The sequence below is a fragment of the Bombina bombina genome, chromosome 4 (assembly GCF_027579735.1).
Source record: "Bombina bombina isolate aBomBom1 chromosome 4, aBomBom1.pri, whole genome shotgun sequence".
NCBI classification, from domain to species: Eukaryota; Metazoa; Chordata; class Amphibia; order Anura; family Bombinatoridae; genus Bombina; species Bombina bombina.
In genome coordinates, this window is record NC_069502.1 from 488439189 (window position 1) to 488464409 (window position 25221).

Below are 25221 nucleotides of genomic sequence, written 5' to 3' on the forward strand. Positions count from 1 at the left end.
AGTACTGTCATCCTTTTGAATAAAAGATTACAGTAAAGGCATTGATTTTAGAAACCCACAGATCATTATTTGCAACCGTGAATTTAGAAAAAAAATTGATTACACAGCCGTGACACTTATTCAGCCGTGACACTTATTTATGCTCAGGCCTTTTTAATACGAGGGTCCCGGAGCCTCAACCGAAACAACAGCATGAAAGAGGAGATATGTCATCCTTTTGAATAAAAGATTACAGGAAAGGCATTGATTTTAGAAACCCACAGATCATTATTTGCAACCGTGAATTTAGAAAAAAAAATTGATTACACAGCCGTGACACTTATTTATGCTCAGGCCTTTTTAATACGAGGGTCCCGGAGGCTCAACCGAAACAACAGAATGAAAGAGGAGATATGTCATCCTTTTGAATAAAAGATTACAGGAAAGGCATTGATTTTAGAAACCCACAGATCATTATTTGCAACTGTGAATTTAGAAAAAAAAATTGATTACACACCCATCACACTTATTTATGCTCAGGCCTTTTTAATACGAGGGTCCCGGAGCCTCAACCGAAACAACAGCATGAAAGAGGAGATATGTCATCCTTTTGAATAAAAGATTACAGGAAAGGCATTGATTTTAGAAAGCCACAGATCATTATTTGCAACCGTGAAATTAGACAAAAACATTGATTACACAGCCGTGACACTTATTTATGCTCAGGCCTTTTTAATACGATGGTCCCGGAGGCTCAACCAAAACAACAGCATGAAAGAGGAGATATGTCATCCTTTTGAATAAAAGATTACAGGAAAGGCATTGATTTTAGAAACCCACAGATCATTATTTGCAACCGTGAATTTAGAAAAAAAAATTGATTACACACCCGTCACACTTATTTATGCTCAGGCCTTTTTAATACGAGGGTCCCGGAGCCTCAACCGAAACAACAGCATGAAAGAGAAGATATGTCATCCTTTTGAATAAAAGATTACAGGAAAGGCATTGATTTTAGAAATCCACAGATCATTATTTGCGACCGTGAAATTAGACAAAAACATTGATTAGACAGCCGTGACACTTATTTATGCTCAGTCCTTTTTAATACGAGGGTCCCGGAGCCTCAACCGAAACAACAGCATGAAAGAGGAGATATGTCATACTTTTGAATAAAAGATTACAGGAAAGGCATTGATTTTAGAAACCCACAGATCATTTATATGACCCGTGTAATAGAAAAAAACATTCATTAGACACCGGTTACAAATATTTATCCTCAGGCCTTGTTAATACGAGGGTCATGGAGCCGCAACTGAAACAACAGCATGAAAGAGGACATATGTCAATCTTTTTGAATTATAGATTACAGGAAAGGCATTGATTTTAGAAACACTGAGATAATTACTTGCAACCGGGAAATCAAAAAAAAAATTGAACAGACACCCAGTACACTTTATTATCCATAGGCCTTTTCAGCAGAGGCTCCAGGACCCTCAACAAAAACAAGAGCAGAGAGCTGGGCATAGGAGTACAATGGAGTGTGACAATAATAATCTGAAGGTGAAGATTGCATAGTTGTGGCATTTTTATTTTGTTATCGTGGGAACTTAGTACTTGCAATGACCTTGCTCTGGTGAATCCATATCGCAAATGTGTTATTTAAGGCACTGTTTGTCTATTTTTTTGAATATCAGCATTTGTTAAATGAAGCTCAATTTAGGCTGGTGAGAAACGACCTTTCTTCTGGCTGTTTGCAAATGTTGTGGCTCTAGACAAACATGTCAATAAGGGGCCATCAGCCATATTCTGCACGCAACCCCTTTGATGATTGACGATAAACATGTGTCACCTGCAAGCAGAGCTCGTTACTTCTGTCTAAATCATCTTCCTGGTATGGACAGGCCACTGTTTCCCACAGCAAGTACGAATTTTGAAATACAAGATTGTCTTGAGTATGGTAGGAAACCAAAGTTTATTTAATTCAGTACTATCTATCACCACAAAAAATGAACTTCTTGAAGCAACAAAAATGCCAGCAATTTCATGTGCTTATGGATGACAAGAACGTCATGTCCTTTGGTGCACAGAGATGGAGACGATTTTTGCCCTCCCTGTACACTACCCAGATGTCTCAAACATCACCAGAAACACAATACAGCCACTCTTGTGAAGTTCCTGGTGTTCCGGTAGCCATCTCTTTGCGCTCCTAAAGGAATACTTTATCAGTGTTTTTGTATACATCCGACAACAGCTTCGGAGACTGTGGTGACGCACATGTTATTTACTGTTGTTCCAGCTGTGGCAATATCAATTGGCATGAAAAAGTTAAGATTTGTGGGTTGTGGAGCCTATAGCTGTTAAGGTAGGACGTGTGTTTGAGGAGCTCCAGGTCTTACAAGTTACTTTGGAGTTAGTTTTCAACCTTAATTTAATTTTCTTTTTGGGATTCATAGTCACACTTTCTGGGGCTATCCAAGAGGAGCCTGGTAAAAGCAGTAGTAGTCACCCCTTATATCAACGGGTACGGAGATCTGTTTTTTGCGTTTCCAATATTGCGCCGTACCTCAAACTAATCCTGAATGAAAAAAAAAAAATTAAAATTTGGACTAGTGACGCACATTTTATGCACGCTGTGGCAATTGCAATTTGCAATAAAAATAATCTGCTAACAACAACCACTACCTACGACCACACCTGACTCCTGAAGTCATGCTTCAGTTATTAAGTCAAGTTAAATTAAATTTTTTTTCTTTATTATGCGCAGCAGAAGCTCCAGGACCCTCAACAAAACCAGCAGCAGGAAAGAGGACATATGGCATCCTTTTGAAAAAAATGATTATAGGAAAGGCATTGATTTTAGAAACACAGAGATCATTAGTTGCAACCATGAAATCACAAAAAACTTCGATTATACACCAAGTACACTTATTTATCCTTAGGCCTTTTTAGCAGAGGCTCCAGGACCCTCGACAAAACCAGCAGCATGAAAGAGGACATATGGCATCCTTTAGAAAATTAGATTACAGGAAAGGCATTGATTTTAGAAACACAGAGATCATTAGTTGCAACCGTGAAATCACAAAAAACTTTGATTATACACCAAGTACACTTATTTATCCTTAGGCCTTTTTAGCAGAGGCTCCAGGACCCTCAACAAAAACAAGAGCAGGGAGGTGGGCATAGGAGTACAATGGAGTGTGACAATAATAATGTGAAGGGGAAGATTGCGGAGTTGTGTCATTTTAATTTTGTTATTGTGGGAAATACTAGCAATGACCTTGCTCTGGTGAATCCATATTGCAAATGTGTTTTTTAAGGCACTGTTTGTCTATTTATTGAATATCAGCATTTGGTAATTGAAGCTCAACTTAAGGCTGGTGAGAACCGACCTCTCTTCTGGCTGTTTGCAAATGTTGTTGCTCTGGACAAACATGTGAATAAGGGGCCATCAGCCATATTCTGCACGCAACCCCTTTGATGATTGACGATAAACATGTGTCACCTGCAAGCAGAACCCATTACTTCTGTCTAAATCATCTTCCTGCTATGGACAGCCCACTGTTTCCCACAGCAAGTCCAAAGCTTGAACTACAAGATTGTCTTGAGTATGGTAGGAAACCAAAGTTTATTTAATTCAGTACTATCTATCACCACAAAAAATGAACTTCTTGAAGCAATTTCATGTGCTTATGGATGACAAGGACGTCCTGTCCTGTGGTGCATAGAGATGGAGAGGATTTTTGCCCTCCCTGTACACTACCCAGATGTCTACAACATCACCAGAAACACAAGACAGCCACTTTTGTGAAGTTCCTGGAGTGTTCCGGTAGCCATCTCTTTGCGCCCCAAAAGGAATTCTTTATTGTTGTTTTTGTATACATCCAACAATAGATTCGGAGACTGTGGTGACGCACATGTTAGTTACTGTTATTCCAGCTGTGGCAATATCAATTGGCATTAAAAAGGTAAGATTTGGGTGGGTGGAGCCTATACCTGTTGCGGTAGGACGTGTGTTTGAGGAGCTCCGGGTCTTACAATTTACTTAGGAGTAATTTTTCAACCTTAATTTAATTTTCTTTTTGGGATTCATACTCATACTTTCTGGGGCTATCCAAGAGGAGCCTGGTAAAAGCACTAGTAGTTACCCCTTATATCAACGGGTACCGAGACCTGTTTGCCTTTCCAATATTGCGCCGTACCCCAAACTAATCATGAATGAAAAAAAAAAACTTAAAATTTGTACTAGTGACGCACGTTTTATGCACGCTGTGGCAATTGCAATTTGCAATAAAAATAATCTGCTAACAACAACCACTACCTATGACCACACCTGACTCCTGAAGTCATGCTTCAGTTATTAAGTCAATTTAAATTATTTTTTTTTTTCTTTATTATGCGCAGCAGAGGCTCCAGGACCCTCGACAAAACCAGCAGCAGGAAAGAGGACATATGGCATCCTTTGGAAAAAATGATTATAGGAAAGGCATTGATTTCAGAAACACAGAGATCATTAGTTGCAAACGGTAAATCGAAAAAAAACATTGATTAGACACCCAGTACACTTATTTTTCATTAGGCCTTTTTAATAAGAGGCTCCCGGAGCCTCAACCGAAACAACAGCATCAAAAAGTACATATGGCATCCTTGTGAATAATAGATTACTGGAAAGGCATTGATTTTAGAAACCCGTGGATAATTTTTTGCAAACGTGGAATCTAAAAAAACATAGATTATACACCCAGTACACTTCTTTATCCTTAGGCCTTTTTAGCAGAGGCTCCAGGACCCTCCACAAAACCAGCAGCTTGAAAGAGGACAAATGGCATCCTTTAGAAAATTAGATTACAGGAAAGGCATTGATTTTAGAAACACAGAGATCATTGGTTGCAACCGTGAAATCACAAAAAACTTTGATTACACACCAAGTACACTTATTTATCCTTAGGCCTTTTTAGCAGAGGCTCCAGGACCCTCCACAAAACCAGCAGCATGAAAGAGGACATATGGCATACTTTAGAAAATTAGATTACAGGAAAGGCATTGATTTTAGAAACACAGAGATCATTAGTTGCAACCGTGAAATCTAAAAAAACATAGATTATACACCCAGTACACTTATTTATCCTTAGGCCTTTTTAGAAGAGTGTCCCGGAGCCTCAACAGAAAGAACAGCATGAAAGAGGACATATGGCATCCTTTTGAAAAATAGATTACAGGAAAGGCATTGATTTTAGAAAGACAGAAAAAAATTGTTACAAACGGGAAATCTAAAAAAAACATTGAATAGACACCCAGTACACTTCTTTATCCTTCGGCCTTTTGAGCAGAGGCTCCAGGACACTCAACAAAACCAGCAGTAGGAAAGAGGACATATGGCATCCTTTGTGAAAAAAAGATTATAGGAAAGGCATTGATTTTAGAAACCCGGGGATAATTTGTTGCAACCGTGAATTTGAATAAAAAAAATGGTTGGATGGACACCCAGTACAATTCTTTCTCCCTAGGCCTTTTTATAAGAGGGTCCAGGACCCTCAAACAAAACATCAGCAGGAAAGAGGACATATGGCATACTTTTTAACAATACAGTAAGAGTACAGGAAAGGCATTGATTTTAGAAACCCATAGATAATTTTTTGCAAATGTAAATTTGAATCAAAAAAATGATTTGATGGACACCCAGTACACGACTTTCTCCTTAGGCCTTTTTATAAGAGGGTCCTGGACCCTCAAAAAAAACACCAGCAGGAAAGAGGACATATGGCATACTTTTGAAAATTAGATTACAGGAAAGGCATTGATTTTAGAAACACAGAGATCAGTTATATGACCCGGGAAATAGAAAAAAAACATTGATTGGACACCCAGTATACTTCTTTATCCTTAGGCCTTTTTAAAAGAGTGTCCCGGAGCCTCAACAGAAAGAACAGCATGAAAGAGAACATATGGCATCCTTTTGAAAAATAGATTACAGGAAAGGCATTGATTTTTGAACGACAGAAAAAATAAGTTACAACTGTTAAATCTAAAAAAACATTGAATAGACACCCAGTACACTTCTTTATCCTTCGGCCTTTTTAGCAGAGGCTCCAGGACACTCAACAAAACCAGTAGTAGGAAAGAGGACATATGGCATCCTTTGTGAAAAAAAGATTATAGGAAAGGCATTGATTTTAGAAACCCGGGGATAATTTGTTGCAACCATGAATTTGAATTAAAAAAAATGATTGGATGGGCACCAGGTACAATTCTTTATCCATAATGCCTTTTTATAAGAGGGTCCAGGACCCTCAAACAAAAAACCAGCAGGAAAGAGGACATATGGCATACTTTTGAACAATAGAGTACAGGAAAGGCATAGATTTTAGAAACCCATAGAATTTTTTTTTAAAATGTAAATTTGAATAAAAAAAATGATTCGATGGACAGCCAGTACACCTCTTTCTCCTTAGGCCTTTTTATAAGAGGGTCCTGGACCCTCAAAAAAAAACACCAGCAGGAAAGAGGACGTATGGCATCCTTTTGAACAATAGAGTACAGGTACAGCATTGATTTTACAAACCCAGAGATCATTTTGGTCAATTGTTAAATAGAAAAATAAAAATGAGTGGCCAACCAGTACACCTCTTTCTCCTTAGGCCTTTTTATAAGATGGTCCTGGACACTAAAAAAAAAACACCAGCAGGAAAGAGGACGTATGGCATCCTTTTAAACAATAGAGTACAGGTACGGCATTGATTTGTGAAACCCACAGATAATTGTTTGTAAAAGTGAAATAGCACCAAAAACCATGCTTGGACTCCCACTCCAGGTCGTTCACCTTCAGCTTTTTTATAAGAGGGTCCAGCACCCTCAACAGAAACAACTGCAGGAAACACCACCACATATGCCATCCTTTTGCACAAGCGAGTACAGTTATGGCATCCATTTTAGAAACCCAAAGATAATTGAGAGGAACCAGGAACATTTTTATAAAAACTGGATGGGGCAACCATTACTACAGGTCGTTCTCCTTCAGCCTTTTTATATCATGGGCCACGACCCGCAACAGGCACAACAGCATGAAACAAAACATATGCCACCCTTTTGCACAATAGAGTACAGGTATGTCATAGATGGAACACAGAGATAATTTAGATCAACCAAGAGACGGATAAAGATGCTTGGTCGGTCCTACTCTTTCAAATTTGTTGCATTTTGCGTTCAATTGAATGGTCCACCGGATATGAGTGGTGTGTAAAGTTGTACAATTCGTAACAGTTTAATCACTAGTGTTATGTGCCTTATTTTTTTTATTTGAGTTTTGTACCCACAGAGATGCAGCAGAGGCCAGAAAAATTAGGAATGTACAAATGACTGAAACATTGGGGTATTGTTGGAGCAACTGCTGTAGCAGCGGCCAGAAAAATCGATGTTTGTAAAACATTTATAAAGTGCCCTAAAAGCTTGTGGCTTGAACACTAGTTGTCGGCGGATAAGTCAAGCAAGTCCTCCGTCTTTATAACCAAAAAAAAAAAGGCCAGCCTGTGTACCAGTTGTAGCCCAAGGCAGCTCATATCATCATCAGTAGTTTTTTATTCAAATGTATCACCCAATGTCAGTCCCTTCGGGATCCAGCCCTCATTCATTTTTATAAAAGTGAGATAGTCAAGGCTTTTTTGACCTAGGCGACTTCTCAGTGACAAAACCTCCTGCTGCACTAAAAGTCCTTTCGGACAGGACACTTGAAGCGGGGCAGGCCAGAAGTTCCATTGCAAATTGGGATAGCTCAGGCCACAAGTCCAGCCTGCACACCCAGTAGTCAAGGGGTCCATTGCTCCTGAGAGTGTCGAGATCCGCAGTTAAAGCTAGGTAGTCTGCTACCTGTCGGTTGAGTCTTTCTCTAAGGCTGGATCCCGAAAGGCTCTGATGGTGCATGGGAGTTAAAAAGGTACGCATGTCCTCCATCAACAAGACGTCAGGAAAGCGCCCGGTCCTTGCCGCCGTGGTCGTGGGAGGAGGAGGATTAATTTCATCTCTTCCCCTGTTACATTCCCGTGGTGCTGTGACATCACCCTTATACGCTGTATAAAGCATAGTTTTTAATTTATTATGAAAATGCTCCATCCTTTCCGACTTGCGGGAATTTGGTAACATTTCAGGCACTTTATGCTTATACCGGGGGTCGAGGAGCGTGGACACCCAGTACAGGTCGTTCTTCTTCAGCTTTTTTATACGAGGGTCCCTCAACAGGCACGACAGCATGAAAGAACCCATTTGAACAAGGTTGGATGCTGAAATAATCATGTCGCGTTCCTCCTCCTCACTGATCTCACTGATGGTATCTTCTTCCCCCCAGCCACGTACAACACCACGGGTACCAGAGAGGTGACAACAACGAGCACCCTGGGATGACTGTTGTGCTCGGTCTTCCTCATCCTCCCAAAAGCCACATTCCTCCTCTGACTCCTCTTCCTCACAATCCTCTTCCTGCGTTGCCGCAGGTCCAGCAAGCAATGCTGATTCGGCTGTTTGTGGGGGTGATGGACACCACAACTCTTCCTCTTCACGCTCATCTACTGCCTGATCCAGCACTCTTCGCAGGGCACGCTCCAGGAAGAAAACAAATGATATGATGTCGCTGATGGTGCCTTCGGTGCGACTGACAAGGTTTGTCACCTACTCACAAGGACGCATGAGCCTACAGGCATTGCGCATGAGCGTCCAGTAATTTGGCAAAAATATCCCCAGCTCCCCAGAGGCTGTCCTAGCACCCCGGTCATACAAATACTCATTAACAGATTTTTCTTGTTGGAGCAGGCGGTCAAACATTAGGAGTGTTGAATTCCACCGTGTCGGGCTGTCGCAAATCAAGCGCCTCACTGGCAGGTTGTTTCGACGCTGGATATCAGACAAGTGCGCCATGGCCGTGTAGGAACGCCTGAAATGGCCATACACCTTCCTGGCCTGCTTCAGGACATCCTGTAAGCCTGGGTACTTATGGACAAATCGTTGTACAATCAGATTACACACATGTGCCATGCACGGCACATGTGTCAACTTGCCCAATTTCAATGCCGCCACCAAATTACTTCCATTGTCAGAAACAACCTTGCCAATCTCCAGTTGGTGCGGAGTCAGCCACTGATCCACCTGTGCGTTCAGGGCGGTCAGGAGTGCTGGTGCGGTGTGACTCTCCGCTTTCAGGCAAGTCAACCCCAAGACGGCGTGACACTGCCGTACCCGGGATGTAGCATAGTACCTGGGGAGCTGGGGGGGTGCCATAGATGTGGAGCAAGACGCAGAAGTTGAAGAGGACTCAGCCGAGGAAGAGGTTATGGAAGAGGATGGAGTAGGAGGAGTAGAGGAGGTAGCAGCAGGCCTGCCTGCAAGTCGTGGCGGTGTCACCAACTCTTCTGCAGAGCCACGCATTCCATGCTTGTCAGAAGTCAGCAGGTTTACCCAATGCGCAGTGTAGGTGATATACCTGCCCTGACCATGCTTTGCAGACCAGCTATCAGTGGTCATATGGACCCTTGCCCCAACGCTGTGTGCCAGACATGCCATAACTTCCTTTCTCACAACAGAGTACAGGTTTGGGATTGCCTTTTGTGAAAAGAAATTTCTGCCAGGTACCTTCCACTGCGGTGTCTCAATAGATACAAATTTTTTGAAAGCATCAGAATCAACCAGCTTGTATGGTAAAAGCTGGCGGGCTAAGAGTTCAGACAAGCCAGCTGTCAGACGCCGGGCAAGGGGGTGACTTTGAAAAATTGGCTTCTTACGCTCAAACATGTCCTTGAAAGACACCTGACTGTGGGCAGATGGCCAGGAACTGCTACATAAGAGAGACTGAGTGGAGGATGGTTGAGAGGGGGCAAGGAGGACAGCACTGGTTGACGTGGCTGAAGATGCTGGAGCAGGAGGAGGAGGGCGGCTTTCACTTTGTGTGCTGCTTCTACTCATGTGTTCTTCCCATTGGCCTTTGTGATGGGAGACCATGTGCCTTCGCAAAGCAGTTGTACCTAGGTGGCTGTTGGACTTCCCATGACTCAGTTTCTTTTGGCACAGGTTGCAAATGGCATCGCTGTTGTCAGAGGCAGACAAACAAAACAAATGCCACACTGCTGAGCTCTGCGATGACGGCATTCTGGTGGTGGCAACAGCATGCGTTGATGGGCGTCGGCGGGCTGTCTGGCTGACCCCTGGTGACGATGCATGCTGTCTGACTGTGCTACTAGCTCCTTGAGACGACCTCCCCGTGCTTCCAAATCGTCTCCTCCTCCTCCTCCTCCTCCTCTCTGTCTCCCCATCTGAACTTTCCCCCTCTTCTTCTTCTCTTCTAGCAGGCACCCACGTGACATCCACCGACACATCATCATCAACCGCTTCACTTGTATCTGAAACATCAAGAAAGGAAGCAGCAGCGGGTACAACATCACCATCATCATCACACCGTACCTGCCTGACTGAGACTGATCACTATTATCTACATCCTCTGTCAATGATGGTTGCGCATCACTCATTTCTTCAAAATGATGTGTCAATAACTCCTGTGACAGATCAAGTGAAGTGGCTGTGGTGCTAGTGTTGGTGGTGGCGACTGGCGGCGGAGTGTCACTGGTCACTTGAGACCTGCCCAAAGCACAGCTGGACTTAGATGGTGCGTCAAGGTTAGGAGGACTAGCAGCAGAAGCTGAAGAAGATTGGGTTTCCTGTGTTAGCCATTCAACTAGGTCCTCCTCAGAAGTTTTTGCATCCCCCCTGGCACCCGGCGTCTGAACAATGTGCATATTTGTAGGGTCTAAAGGAATCACAGCACCATGACCACGACCACGGAACGTGCGGGGTGGCCTGCCTCTGCCTGTCATTTTTTTTTAAATGGACACTAACAATACTATTACACCAATTGAGTGGTGGCACTGTGAAAGTGGGCACAGTATACGCTGTGAGACTGACAACAACAAAAAAGACAGATGTTTTAAAAATCACAAATTGTTAATTTTTTGAAATATTACTAGTACTGTGGCAACAAATATGATTGTTTGGCACTATTTGGCAAATGAGCCTGTCTGGCACACACACTGGGAGAAAGGAAACTGCAATTCAATGGCACTAGGAGACTGAAGAATCACAGTCAAAACAGTTATGATTAACAAAAATTCCAATCCGGTTACAATAAATATGAATGGTGGCACTAATTGGCTAGTTGGGACTGGCACACAGGCAGGCAGGCAGGAGGAAAATGCAATTCAAGGGCACTAGTAGACTGCAGATTGACAGTCAAAACAGTGTTGATTGACAAATTTTGCAATACTGTTAAAAGAAATATGATTGCTAGCACTAATTGGATAGTTGGGCCTGGCACACAGGCTGGCAGGCAGTAGAAAAGTGCAATTCAATGGAACAAGCAAAATGAGGATTAAGATCAACCATCAAGATTTTTTTTATTTTAATTAGTAACTATACTGTGACAACAATTAGGATTGGTGTAAATAGTTGGCAAGACGGCCTGGCACAAAAGGATGGCAGGCAGGAGGGAGATGCAATTCAAGGACACTAGGAGACTGATTAATGACAGTCAAAACAGTGATGATTGACAATTTTTGCAATACTGTTAAAAGAAATATAATTGCTGACAACAATTGGCTAGGTGGGGGCCTGGCTCACAGCAGGCTGCAAGGCAGGAGGAAAATGCATTTCAATGGCACCAGCAAACTGACGATTCAAATCACAGCAACTATTACCAAAAATTTAAATTTTTAATTATTAGAATACTGTCACAACAAATATGATTGGTGTAAATATTTTTTAAGTAGGCCTGGCACACAGGCTTGGAAGGCTGTAGAAAAGTGCAATTCAAAGGCATGAGCAAACTGAGGTTTAAGATCATCAACAATAAAGATTTTTTTAATTGTAATTAGTAACTATACTGTGACAAAAAATTAGGATTGGTGTAAATAGTTGGCAAGACGGCCTGGCACAAAAGGATGGCAGGCAGGAGGGAGATGCAATTCAAGGACACTAGGAGACTGATTACTGACAGTCTAAACAGTGATGATTGACAATTTTTGCAATACTGTTAACAGAAATATGATTGCTGACAACAATTGGCTAGGTGGGGGCCTGGCTCACAGCAGGCTGCAAGGCAGGAGGAAAATGCGTTTCAATGGCACCAGCAAACTGACGATTCAAATCACAGCAACTATTACCAAAAATTTTAATTTTTAATTATTAGAATACTGTCACAACAAATATGATTGGTGTAAATATTTTTTAAGTAGGCCTGGCACACAGGCTTGGAAGGCTGTAGAAAAGTGCAATTCAAAGGCATGAGCAAACTGAGGGTTAAGATCATCAACAATAAAGATTTTTTTAATTGTAATTAGTAACTATACTGTGACAAAATATTTGGATTGGTGTAAATAGTTGGCAAGACGGCCTGGCACAAAAGGATGGCAGGCAGGAGGGAGATGCAATTCAAGGACACTAGGAGACTGATTACTGACAGTCTAAACAGTGATGATTGACAATTTTTGCAATACTGTTAACAGAAATATGATTGCTGACAACAATTGGCTAGGTGGGGGCCTGGCTCACAGCAGGCTGCAAGGCAGGAGGAAAGTGCGTTTCAATGGCACCAGCAAACTGACGATTCAAATCACAGCAGCTATTACCAAAAATTTTAATTTTTAATTATTAGAATACTGTCACAACAAATATGATTGGTGTAAATATTTTTTAAGTAGGCCTGGCACACAGGCTTGGAAGGCTGTAGAAAAGTGCAATTCAAAGGCACGAGCAAACTGAGGGTTAAGATCATCAACAATAAAGATTTTTTTAATTGTAATTAGTAACTATACTGTGACAAAATATTTGGATTGGTGTAAATAGTTGGCAAGACGGCCTGGCACAAAAGGATGGCAGGCAGGAGGGAGATGCAATTCAAGGACACTAGGAGACTGATTACTGACAGTCTAAACAGTGATGATTGACAATTTTTGCAATACTGTTAACAGAAATATGATTGCTGAGAACAATTGGCTAGGTGGGGGCCTGGCTCACAGCAGGCTGCAAGGCAGGAGGAAAGTGCGTTTCAATGGCACCAGCAAACTGACGATTCAAATCACAGCAACTATTACCAAAAATTTTAATTTTTAATTATTAGAATACTGTCACAACAAATATGATTGGTGTAAATATTTTTTAAGTAGGCCTGGCACACAGGCTTGGAAGGCTGTAGAAAAGTGCAATTCAAAGGCACGAGCAAACTGAGGGTTAAGATCATCAACAATAAAGATTTTTTTAATTTTAATTAGTAACTATACTGTGACAAAAAATTAGGATTGGTGTAAATAGTTGGCAAGACGGCCTGGCACAAAAGGATGGCAGGCAGGAGGTAGATGCAATTCAAGGACACTAGGAGACTGATTACTGACAGTCTAAACAGTGATGATTGACAATTTTTGCAATACTGTTAACAGAAATATGATTGCTGACAACAATTGGCTAGGTGGGGGCCTGGCTCACAGCAGGCTGCAAGGCAGGAGGAAAGTGCGTTTCAATGGCACCAGCAAACTGACGATTCAAATCACAGCAACTATTACCAAAAATTTTAATTTTTAATTATTAGAATACTGTCAAAACAAATATGATTGGTGTAAATATTTTTTAAGTAGGCCTGGCACACAGGCTTGGAAGGCTGTAGAAAAGTGCAATTCAAAGGCACGAGCAAACTGAGGGTTAAGATCATCAACAATAAAGATTTTTTTAATTTTAATTAGTAACTATACTGTGACAAAAAATTAGGATTGGTGTAAATAGTTGGCAAGACGGCCTGGCACAAAAGGATGGCAGGCAGGAGGGAGATGCAATTCAAGGACACTAGGAGACTGATTACTGACAGTCTAAACAGTGATGATTGACAATTTTTGCAATACTGTTAACAGAAATATGATTGCTGACAACAATTGGCTAGGTGGGGGCCTGGCTCACAGCAGGCTGCAAGGCAGGAGGAAAGTGCGTTTCAATGGCACCAGCAAACTGAGAATTCAAATCACAGCAACTATTACCAAAAATTTTAATTTTTAATTATTAGAATACTGTCACAACAAATATGATTGGTGTAAATATTTTTTAAGTAGGCCTGGCACACAGGCTTGGAAGGCTGTAGAAAAGTGCAATTCAAAGGCATGAGCAAACTGAGGGTTAAGATCATCAACAATAAAGATTTTTTTAATTGTAATTAGTAACTATACTGTGACAAAATATTTGGATTGGTGTAAATAGTTGGCAAGACGGCCTGGCACAAAAGGATGGCAGGCAGGAGGGAGATGCAATTCAAGGACACTAGGAGACTGATTACTGACAGTCTAAACAGTGATGATTGACAATTTTTGCAATACTGTTAACAGAAATATGATTGCTGACAACAATTGGCTAGGTGGGGGCCTGGCTCACAGCAGGCTGCAAGGCAGGAGGAAAGTGCGTTTCAATGGCACCAGCAAACTGACGATTCAAATCACAGCAGCTATTACCAAAAATTTTAATTTTTAATTATTAGAATACTGTCACAACAAATATGATTGGTGTAAATATTTTTTAAGTAGGCCTGGCACACAGGCTTGGAAGGCTGTAGAAAAGTGCAATTCAAAGGCACGAGCAAACTGAGGGTTAAGATCATCAACAATAAAGATTTTTTTAATTGTAATTAGTAACTATACTGTGACAAAATATTTGGATTGGTGTAAATAGTTGGCAAGACGGCCTGGCACAAAAGGATGGCAGGCAGGAGGGAGATGCAATTCAAGGACACTAGGAGACTGATTACTGACAGTCTAAACAGTGATGATTGACAATTTTTGCAATACTGTTAACAGAAATATGATTGCTGAGAACAATTGGCTAGGTGGGGGCCTGGCTCACAGCAGGCTGCAAGGCAGGAGGAAAGTGCGTTTCAATGGCACCAGCAAACTGACGATTCAAATCACAGCAACTATTACCAAAAATTTTAATTTTTAATTATTAGAATACTGTCACAACAAATATGATTGGTGTAAATATTTTTTAAGTAGGCCTGGCACACAGGCTTGGAAGGCTGTAGAAAAGTGCAATTCAAAGGCACGAGCAAACTGAGGGTTAAGATCATCAACAATAAAGATTTTTTTAATTTTAATTAGTAACTATACTGTGACAAAAAATTAGGATTGGTGTAAATAGTTGGCAAGACGGCCTGGCACAAAAGGATGGCAGGCAGGAGGTAGATGCAATTCAAGGACACTAGGAGACTGATTACTGACAGTCTAAACAGTGATGATTGACAATTTTTGCAATACTGTTAACAGAAATATGATTGCTGACAACAATTGGCTAGGTGGGGGCCTGGCTCACAGCAGGCTGCAAGGCAGGAGGAAAGTGCGTTTCAATGGCACCAGCAAACTGACGATTCAAATCACAGCAACTATTACCAAAAATTTTAATTTTTAATTATTAGAATACTGTCAAAACAAATATGATTGGTGTAAATATTTTTTAAGTAGGCCTGGCACACAGGCTTGGAAGGCTGTAGAAAAGTGCAATTCAAAGGCACGAGCAAACTGAGGGTTAAGATCATCAACAATAAAGATTTTTTTAATTTTAATTAGTAACTATACTGTGACAAAAAATTAGGATTGGTGTAAATAGTTGGCAAGACGGCCTGGCACAAAAGGATGGCAGGCAGGAGGGAGATGCAATTCAAGGACACTAGGAGACTGATTACTGACAGTCTAAACAGTGATGATTGACAATTTTTGCAATACTGTTAACAGAAATATGATTGCTGACAACAATTGGCTAGGTGGGGGCCTGGCTCACAGCAGGCTGCAAGGCAGGAGGAAAGTGCGTTTCAATGGCACCAGCAAACTGAGAATTCAAATCACAGCAACTATTACCAAAAATTTTAATTTTTAATTATTAGAATACTGTCACAACAAATATGATTGGTGTAAATATTTTTTAAGTAGGCCTGGCACACAGGCTTGGAAGGCTGTAGAAAAGTGCAATTCAAAGGCACGAGCAAACTGAGGGTTAAGATCATCAACAATAAAGATTTTTTTCATTTTAATTAGTAACTATACTGTGACAAAAAATTAGGATTGGTGTAAATAGTTGGCAAGACGGCCTGGCACAAAAGGATGGCAGGCAGGAGGGAGATGCAATTCAAGGACACTAGGAGACTGATTACTGACAGTCTAAACAGTGATGATTGACAATTTTTGCAATACTGTTAACAGAAATATGATTGCTGACAACAATTTGCTAGGTGGGGGCCTGGCTCACAGCAGGCTGCAAGGCAGGAGGAAAGTGCGTTTCAATGGCACCAGCAAACTGACGATTCAAATCACAGCAACTATTACCAAAAAATTTAATTTTTAATTATTAGAATACTGTCACAACAAATATGATTGGTGTAAATATTTTTTAAGTAGGCCTGGCACACAGGCTTGGAAGGCTGTAGAAAAGTGCAATTCAAAGGCACGAGCAAACTGAGGGTTAAGATCAACACTAAAAATGTTTTTTATTTAAATTAATAACTATACTGTCTGACTGTGACAACAATTATGATTGGTGTAAATAGTTGGCTAGACGGCCTGGCACAAAAGGCTGGCAGTGGCAGGCAGGAGGTAAATGAAATTCAATGGCCCTAGGAGACTGAATATTTGCAGTCCAAATATTTGTAATATTTTTTTTTTAATACTGTTATAAGAATTGTGATTGGTACCACTAATTGGCTACTTGGGCCTGGCAGACAGGCTGGCAGATATGAGTCGTGGATGGTAGGTAGGGCAGTAATTTAACACAGTATGCTGTGTAAGTGACAAAAACACAGGACTGATAGAAAATTAAGTTACATTACACTAGCAAAATATTTTAAAATTTTAGATTTTAATATTAAAATTATGTTAAGAAGTGCAATGCACATATGACTCTATGAGTGGTCGCACTGGCTGGCTGCTACGTAGGGCAGCAATTATAACAACAGTATGCTGTGTAAGTCAGATAGACAGTTAGACACAGGCCTGATAGAAAATACAATTAGATTACACTAGCATAATGATTTAAAGACTTTTTTTTGGAAATTTTAAGAAAAAGGTTAAGCACATACATATGAGTCGTGGCTGATAGCCTTGGAAGGGCAGCTATTAAAAACAGTAGGCTATGTATGTCGGATACACACACGCCTGATAGAAAATACTATTAGATTACACTAGAAAAATGATTGAAATTATTTTTTTGGGGGGGAAATTAAAAAAAGGTTAAACACATATGAGTCGTGGCTCATAGACTAGGGAGGGCAGCAAGTAAACACAGTAGGCTCTCTATGTCAGCAAAACACACAGGCCGGATAGAAAATTAGATTTGATTACACTAGCAAACAAATTTAAACTTTTTTTTTTTATATATTAAAATTAAGGTGAAAGAAAAATAGATATGAGTGCTGGGTGGCTGCCTGGCACAGACCAATTAACCAAAAGACTGAAAAAAAAAAGACGTATTATTAATGCTGAGTGAGCCTGACAGACACAGGCATGATAGTAAATGTAATTAGATTACACTAGAAAAATATTTTTTTGTGTTTTCTTTTAAAATTAAAAATAATGTTATAAACGGATATTAACACTGCTGGCTGCTGGCTGGCACAGAGCAATGAACCAGAGTATATGCTGTGTGACACTGGCCTGATAGAAAATGAAAAAAAATTACACTAGAAAAATAATTATATTTTTGGGTTAGTTAAATTTAAACTAATGTTGTTAGGGAGATATCAGTGGTGGCAGTAGTCACAGCATATGCTGTGAGCCTTAAACACACAGCTGAAAGCCAGGCAAATGCTAATAAAAAAAAAAAGAAATAAAAAAAAAAAAAACGGCACGAAATATAGCCCTAAAAAGGGCTTTTTGGGGTGCTGTGCTTGCAGCAGAGATGAGTGGAGTCCTTCTGGACTGTAAATACACTAGCCTAGCTATGTTTTTCCTATTAATGTCAGGAGCAAAAACATAACACGTCCTATCATTAAAAAAGCAAGGTCGTTATGAGTCTAAAATGGCGGATTCTGAGTAGCTGGGAGTGTCTGTGAGGGAGTGTCTGATGTTGATTGGCTCTAATGTGTCAGGCGGCTGTGACATAAAGGGTCAAAGTTTCCACAATGATGACACATAGGGGCGGATTGAACATCGCCATGTGTTCGCCCACAAACACGAACGCGAACAAGCTATGTTCGCTGTGAACCGTTCGCGGGCGAACAGTTCGGGACATCACTACAACACACTCCTTTGGATACATTTGAAATATGACTGTGTATACATAAGTACAGAATAGGGGTAATTTTGTTACATTGCTTGATACTAACCTAGCAATTGTATTACCGGCCAGGCCTGCAGTAGTCACTTTTGATCTTACTTGATACTGGACACTTTATAACATGTATTACTTTAGTGCTACTCAGAGCCAACTGTGTAGTGTTATCTTGAATCCTAATAATCCCTATTCCCTAGCAATTAGTGGAGTCTGTCATCTGTATATCCCTTATCATTACAAGACAGACTCTTGTTCTATTTCTTTATTTATTTGTGACTAGTAAGTATATTTAACCGCACCAGGTCTAATTTTTTCCTGGATTTTGTACTAGATTACTATTCAAATGCAACACTGTTATATAACTAGAATTACATTTACCTTCAGCTCTTTTGTTGTTTGTATTAGTGTCTCACACTTGGTCCCTTTTTTTAATCTTTTTTTTAATTAAAAGTTATGTTTTCTCCATTCTATGATCTCTCTCAAATATAGTCTTGGCTAAGAGTGCTATTAGTTCAGTCTTTGTAGTGGGTTTCTTTTTGCCCACAATTTGTATTCTGGAATTCATTTGTTACTAACATCATTCTCACCTTTGCAGTTCCTACCTCCCGTTTCTCATCCTCCTACCCCTCTAGATTGTAAATTCCCACGGAAAAAGGGTCCTCTATTCCTCCTGTATTTGTTTGATAAATGTTGTTCTGTGTATTGTATCATTGTTTAACCTTTTACATTTTGTACCCATGAACAGCGCTGCAGGATTGTTGTCACTTAGAAAAGAATAATAATAATAAAGCTAAACCTAGGTAGGTTCAAACTGATTTTTAAACAGCCTCTGCTTACACGCAAATGGCCACACACTAGTAGGGGCAGCTTTGCACAAGAAGTGGCTTGTGCAATGTTAAATGCAGCCAGCAGATGCTGCCCGCTTGCCTTGAGGCCATGTGGAAAAGGGTTTACACATATAATAATGGTGAACTTTCAGGAAAATACATCTGATCTGGAAAACAATATACAACTAATACAAGAAGATGATAGATCATCTCTAAAAGCCACGAACAAGGAGAACGCTGACAAAAAAAATCCCAAATGTAATTTTTATTCTTGTATTTAATGAGAGAAATACACCTTATTTTAATATATTATACAAGGGTTTTGTTATGCATATATTAGCACTTTACTCCTGGTCTCCAAGAGTGCTAAATTGTCTAGCACTATTTTGTATTGTACTCGTGCACAACTCTTAAGGCTTGTAACATGAGCAATAATAATGCACCCTATGCTATCCATTAAATACACAGGGTATGCTAAAAATATAGGCTATTTACTTTTAATACCAGATTGCGTGCTATTCTTAGCGCAGGGTTACAAATATGTATATGCACCCTGTGTTATTGGTTGCACTCCACTTGTAATCTGGCCCAGTAGCTTTAAAGGGACACTATAGACCAATTTCCATACAACTGCATGTAATAGACACTACTATAAAGAGTAATATGCATATATGCTGATCTAAAAATCCAGTATAAAACCTTTTAAAAACTTACTTAGAAGCTAAACTTTTGATTAGGTTTACTGGAACACCCAGTGAAAGCAGACAATCCCCCCTCCCCCCTTCCTCTGCATATGAAAAGACCCTTAACACAAACAGGAGCAAGCTGGAGTAGGTATACATCAGTATACTCCTAAAACTTTAGGGCTTGGTTAGGAGTCTAAAAATCAGCACTATGTTATTTAAAAATAAGCACACAAAAACCTGTATGGGCTATATGAATGGATCATCTACAAAACATTTATGCAAAGGAAAATCTAGTGTATAATGTCCCTTTAAACATTAAATAAATGCTATATAGAATGATGCATTCAAAGAAAAGATTAGTCTGAGAATAACATGTAGATGTATTTTTTAAAATTTCATTAGCTTTTTTAATATTGCCAAAATAAGTGTAAAGTTTTAGGGGCCGATTTATCATTTGTCGGACGGACATGATCCACTGTAGCGGATCATGTCTGCCCGACATCGATAAATGCCAACAGCATACGCTCTCAGCATTTATCATTGTACAAGCATTTCTCGTGAAATGCTTGTGCAATACCGCCCCCTGCACATTTCCAGCCAATCGGAGGTGGCGGACGAGTTAAGGAGCAGCGGTCTTATGACCGCTGCTTCTTAACTTACATTTCCAGTGATCTGGAAAGTGCATGTGTAGATAGCAGCATCCACTGCTTGGTAAATCTGCCCCTTAGTGTCTATAAAAAATGGGAGCTTCCATGTTGTAACTTAGGTTACCTTCTCTGCAGTGGCCAATTAGGGACTGTTATAAATAGGTCACTTGAGCATACAACTAGTGGCTGTGTGGATTATAACAGTGTTCTGCACTTCCATTTCTAACAGAAATGGGAAAGTTTAAAATTTCACAATGGAATTACAGGAAAAGGGGACAAAGTAAATAATAAAAGTATATTGCAGAGTTTTTTTCATATATACAATTTATAATTTTATATTACCATCTCAAGTGTTAAATCACCCTTTAACAATGCCCTTTATTTGCCCTTATATAGGGTACATAATTACATCTTTTTGATGTTACTCCTCTTTTCCACTAACTGCAAGTTTTTTTTATTGTTATGTGTTAATTGTTGTTGTACATAATCACCATTTTGATGCAAGATATCCTGAATTCACCACTATTGTAAGCACTGTGTTTTGCAATGAATGAAATGCTTTTGTGATGCTAGTGGGAAAGCATCAGACTGCAAACCCAGAAAGATTACAAATCCATACCTCTATGTCAAAAAATATTTTTATATTTCAAAATAATGGCATAATAGAATAAAGCACCAAGATGAACCTTTAAAATGAAGAATTTCACTGTATATACTGATGTATATAATCTAGTGTCACTCTGTCAATACAGCATTTAAGGACTAACCACCTGCTTCCTAAATATTTGTATTTGACCTTAGTATGCTCTTAGAATGCTTATAATACTCATTTAGGGCCAGATAATGAGTGGAGCCCTATTTAGCACTTCCAATAGAGTGCTAATTGTGGTAGAAGTAAATTTTTTGCATGGGTCAGGTTGCACTAGAATTACATTTTGAAAATAAAAAAGTATCATTCTGCGCTAACCCTTACGCGTGCAAAAAGCTGAACTTACAATATTGTGTACATGATAACCTATTCCCCCTTGAAATCAATGGGGCAAAAAAGGGGGGAAAAACCTAACACCTTACTTGCGCGCAATTCCGATCACATATTCTCATGTGCGCTAACCCGAAACATAGCGGAATATGTTCTATTTATTCATAAATAAACATTTATTTATATATATATTGTATTTTGATACAATACATATATCTATACCAATATATATGTGTGTAGCCATAAATCACCAGCTAGCTCCCAGTACTGTATTATCGCTCTTGAGCCTACCTAGGCATGCTTTTCAACATGGCATGCTCTATCTAAACCAAGTAAGTTTCATATTGAGTTTTATTTCCCTTTAGCTTAGTATTGAAAGAAAACAAAAGAATAATAGTTTTAATTACAATATAATATATTTTCTTTGTTCTTCTTTTTTAAGGAAAGAAGTTAGAAGATGATTCAGCTGGACGTTGAATGGATTAATATTTGTTTTACCAACATGAAAAAGAAAATGCATTAATTCCAAGAGGAACATTATATTTGCAGTTTATTTTATTGATGTCTAGTGATCAGATAAAAAACTATTTATTTTCCTGTTTTATTTTATATAGTTAGAATATTTTAGTACAGGTATTTGTGTTTGAATTTAGATGTCTGAGGCATAGTTTAAAGGTAAAAAATAATGTATCACTTACTTCTCTTTAAGTGTTTTAATGAGCATCTACAAAGATATAATTCTGTTGAACATCTCTTTAATCATCCCGTTCAATATATTAAACATGTGATATATATATGTTATTTTGACAATCACACTCTCATTATGTTGTAAATAGAATTTAGATTGTGTAATCAACATGACATAGTGTAAGCAACTTTTAATACAGATTAAACTATTTGTAGACTTCTGAAAATACATTTTAATCTTCTTATAAGTATCATTTGGTTTCACAGAAATAATTACTGACAAGATTTTGCTCATCCTACAACCGACCCATAGACAAAAAAGCTATAAGCTAAAGTATTGTGTCTTATATTCTTCTGCAAGCCTCATGATATTTATTGTTGTGTTTTATATAAAATTATATTTTTTTTATCTTAAATACATATCGGTTTGTCAAAATTATATTAATCCAGTAAACTCCTCTAATGACTGACAAGGATTATTTTATCTATATAATAGAAATATTTGATGTTTTAGTCTGTATGACATAATGGTTATAATTATACATCTCTCACACCTGCAGATGCTAGTAAAATTGCTATTAACTTAATTAAGTAATTATAAATGTTATTTGTATCTAATGAGTGAAAAGTGCAATTGTGTGTATTTGCATGTCAAAAAAGCTTCCATCTCAAATGATGTTAAAATATGTTTTCATAAACTTAAAGGAATAAAAGATGATGTATATGAATAAGCACATAAACTGTTGACATCTAAATTCATCTAATAATTTCACTAAATACAAACCATAACTGTAACCATAACCTTAACCCTAAGTCTAACCCTAACCATAAAAGTGAAATGCATTCATTTACAAACAAATTTTAGCAAAAATTGTTTTAATTAACATTGTTTTAGTAGCAGCTTTGACTGAGTATGGAGCATATTTGCATATACCCTTATGTACCCTCAACATGTTCTAAATATATAGGGCCAGATTACATGTGGAGCACAAATCAACGCTCCAGCTTGAGTGTAAATTGCGCTAGAAGTAAGATTTTTGTGCTCGTCATGTTGTGCTTATATTATGAGTTGAAAGTAAGTTGTTTTTGCTCTCGCGCTAACCCGACAAAAAAAACCCTAATCGCATTTTCTTATTTGCGCTAACCCAACATTAAATAATGAATATTTCACATTCCAATGTTCTGCTCATAGAATATGTTCTATTTATTCATAAATAAATATTTCTACATATATCTGATATTTTTTTGGTAAAATATATATCTATACCTTTTGGTAAAATAGCTATTTATACCTATATATATTTGTGATTATATATAGGAATATCTATTTATAAATACATAGACCTTATTCCACTATGTGCAGAACATTGGAATGTGAAATATTTACAGTAAAAACATAGTTAAAACATTTTATTAAAAATGAATGTTGCATAAATATGCTTTTACATGGTATCCTCTACTTAACGGCAAAGGGCTCCAATGTATATACATATTTATGTATGTACATATGTATTTATGTGTTTATATGTCTGTAAATACATATATACACATATAAATAGATATGTATATATATATATATATATATATATATCGTAGCAAAAATAAGCACTCATTGGTCTTTACAATTAAACTTCACATTTAATGTATACAATTTAAAAACAGAGCATAACGTTTCGAGACCACATAGGTCCCTTTGTCAAATGAAGATACAATCCCAAAAAAATCTTACCTAAGATTTTAAATTTATTTATTTTTGTTCGCTGCCATCCAGACTCACTTGCCATTTTGGCACGCCGCTGTGCACTATCGCGCAGATACTTAGGCTAGAGCAGGGGGCCCGCTGCCCAGGGCGGAAGTAAAGCCTAGAGTCGTGCGCCTCCTCCTCCTGACTGACTGCACGTGTATTGGCTTGTGACTGCGTAGGAGTCTGTCTGGGACATCTGGGAGTCTGTCGCAGCAGAGAAGAGCAGCATGGTGAAACTCATGAGCACAACGGTTGGTAAGCCAGCATGTAAGCCTGGGCGGGGGGGCCGGGGAGTACACACTAAGCAGTGAGTGTACACAGTTGAAGAACACATTCAGAGTGATGAGATCCAAAACAGGAGTGTCACCTGCAGCTAGCAGCACAGCTCAGCTCAGCCGGCAAAGCAGGGGATCAGGAAAGGTAAAGTGTACTAATAAACAGCAAGTCTAGGAGTTGATTATCACACAGACACTGATGTGCACAAATCAGAGTTGCAAGCACATTGTTTAATTACAAGAAGGCAGATGAGCTATTGGTGCGAGATGTTCATCTAGATGATCAATCCTGTTAAAAAAAGGAAAATAAGTCATGCATAGGAGAAAATCTAGAAACAGTTTTTAATAGTTGACTTGTTGGGTTTACCTTATCAAAATATAAGATGTATCTAGATAGAACATAGATGGATGATCATTAACTATGGATGCGGAAGTAAAAACAGATGTAAAGTAGCTTTAAAAGTATAGATTCGTAATGCATTAGAATTGGGTCTTATTTAAACAGTGTTAAAATATTGTTAATTGTAATGTTCAAAACGTATGTGACACTGATGATTTTATGGTTAGGGAGCTTAGCACACTAAGGACATTGATGGATAGAAAGATGGGGAGTTGTGGTGTCACTTGTTACGTATTCTGAGCCTAACACCTGATTGCCCCACTACATGTGTCTGCTATTGTCCACTGTGACTGCCTCTTCCTAATACAGTGCTGTGTCTAAGGAACTGAAGGTAGAGGGAAGGAAGAGGGTAGGGTACAACAATGAGCCTGTCCTATGCATTTTCATATAAACCAGGCAGAAATCACTGTGTCTTTGCAGTCCATAAAAACAAGGGAAGCAGCTTCTGAGGCCAAGATTTCACTGTGACCACGATTCAATGGGCTTAAGTGCAGCTGTGCAGTTTAACGGTTGCCAAGGCCTATCTATGGCACCTTGTATTTGTCAAGCCATGAAGTAGTGATCTGTGAAGTTTGGCTGTATTTAGATTGTGTTTGTTATGTGGAAGTATAGATGTTGTGTCAAGTGTATTCTAGTTTTAACTGCAATGGCCACAATCTTTCTAACAGTATCTGGAATA

General features: G+C 39.0%; 1 protein-coding gene across 8 annotated transcripts in view; it reads left to right on the forward strand.

Moving 5' to 3' along the window:
• Positions 1-22863, forward strand: part of MLIP (muscular LMNA interacting protein) — an 868816-nt gene extending 845953 nt beyond the window's left edge. For 6 of the 8 annotated variants that reach the window (XR_008402012.1, XM_053710388.1, XM_053710392.1 and 3 more), the window contains one exon: positions 21884-22863. Coding sequence is in view for 6 of the 8 variants with exons in the window: in XM_053710388.1 (XP_053566363.1) it covers positions 21884-21913 (30 nt within the window). In the remaining 2 variants the exon portion in view is untranslated. Of the gene's footprint in view, positions 1-21878 lie in introns of all 8 variants that reach the window. The other 2 variants (XR_008402011.1, XM_053710391.1) reach the window with 1 other exon arrangement.
• The last annotated feature ends 2358 nt before the right edge of the window (positions 22864-25221 follow it).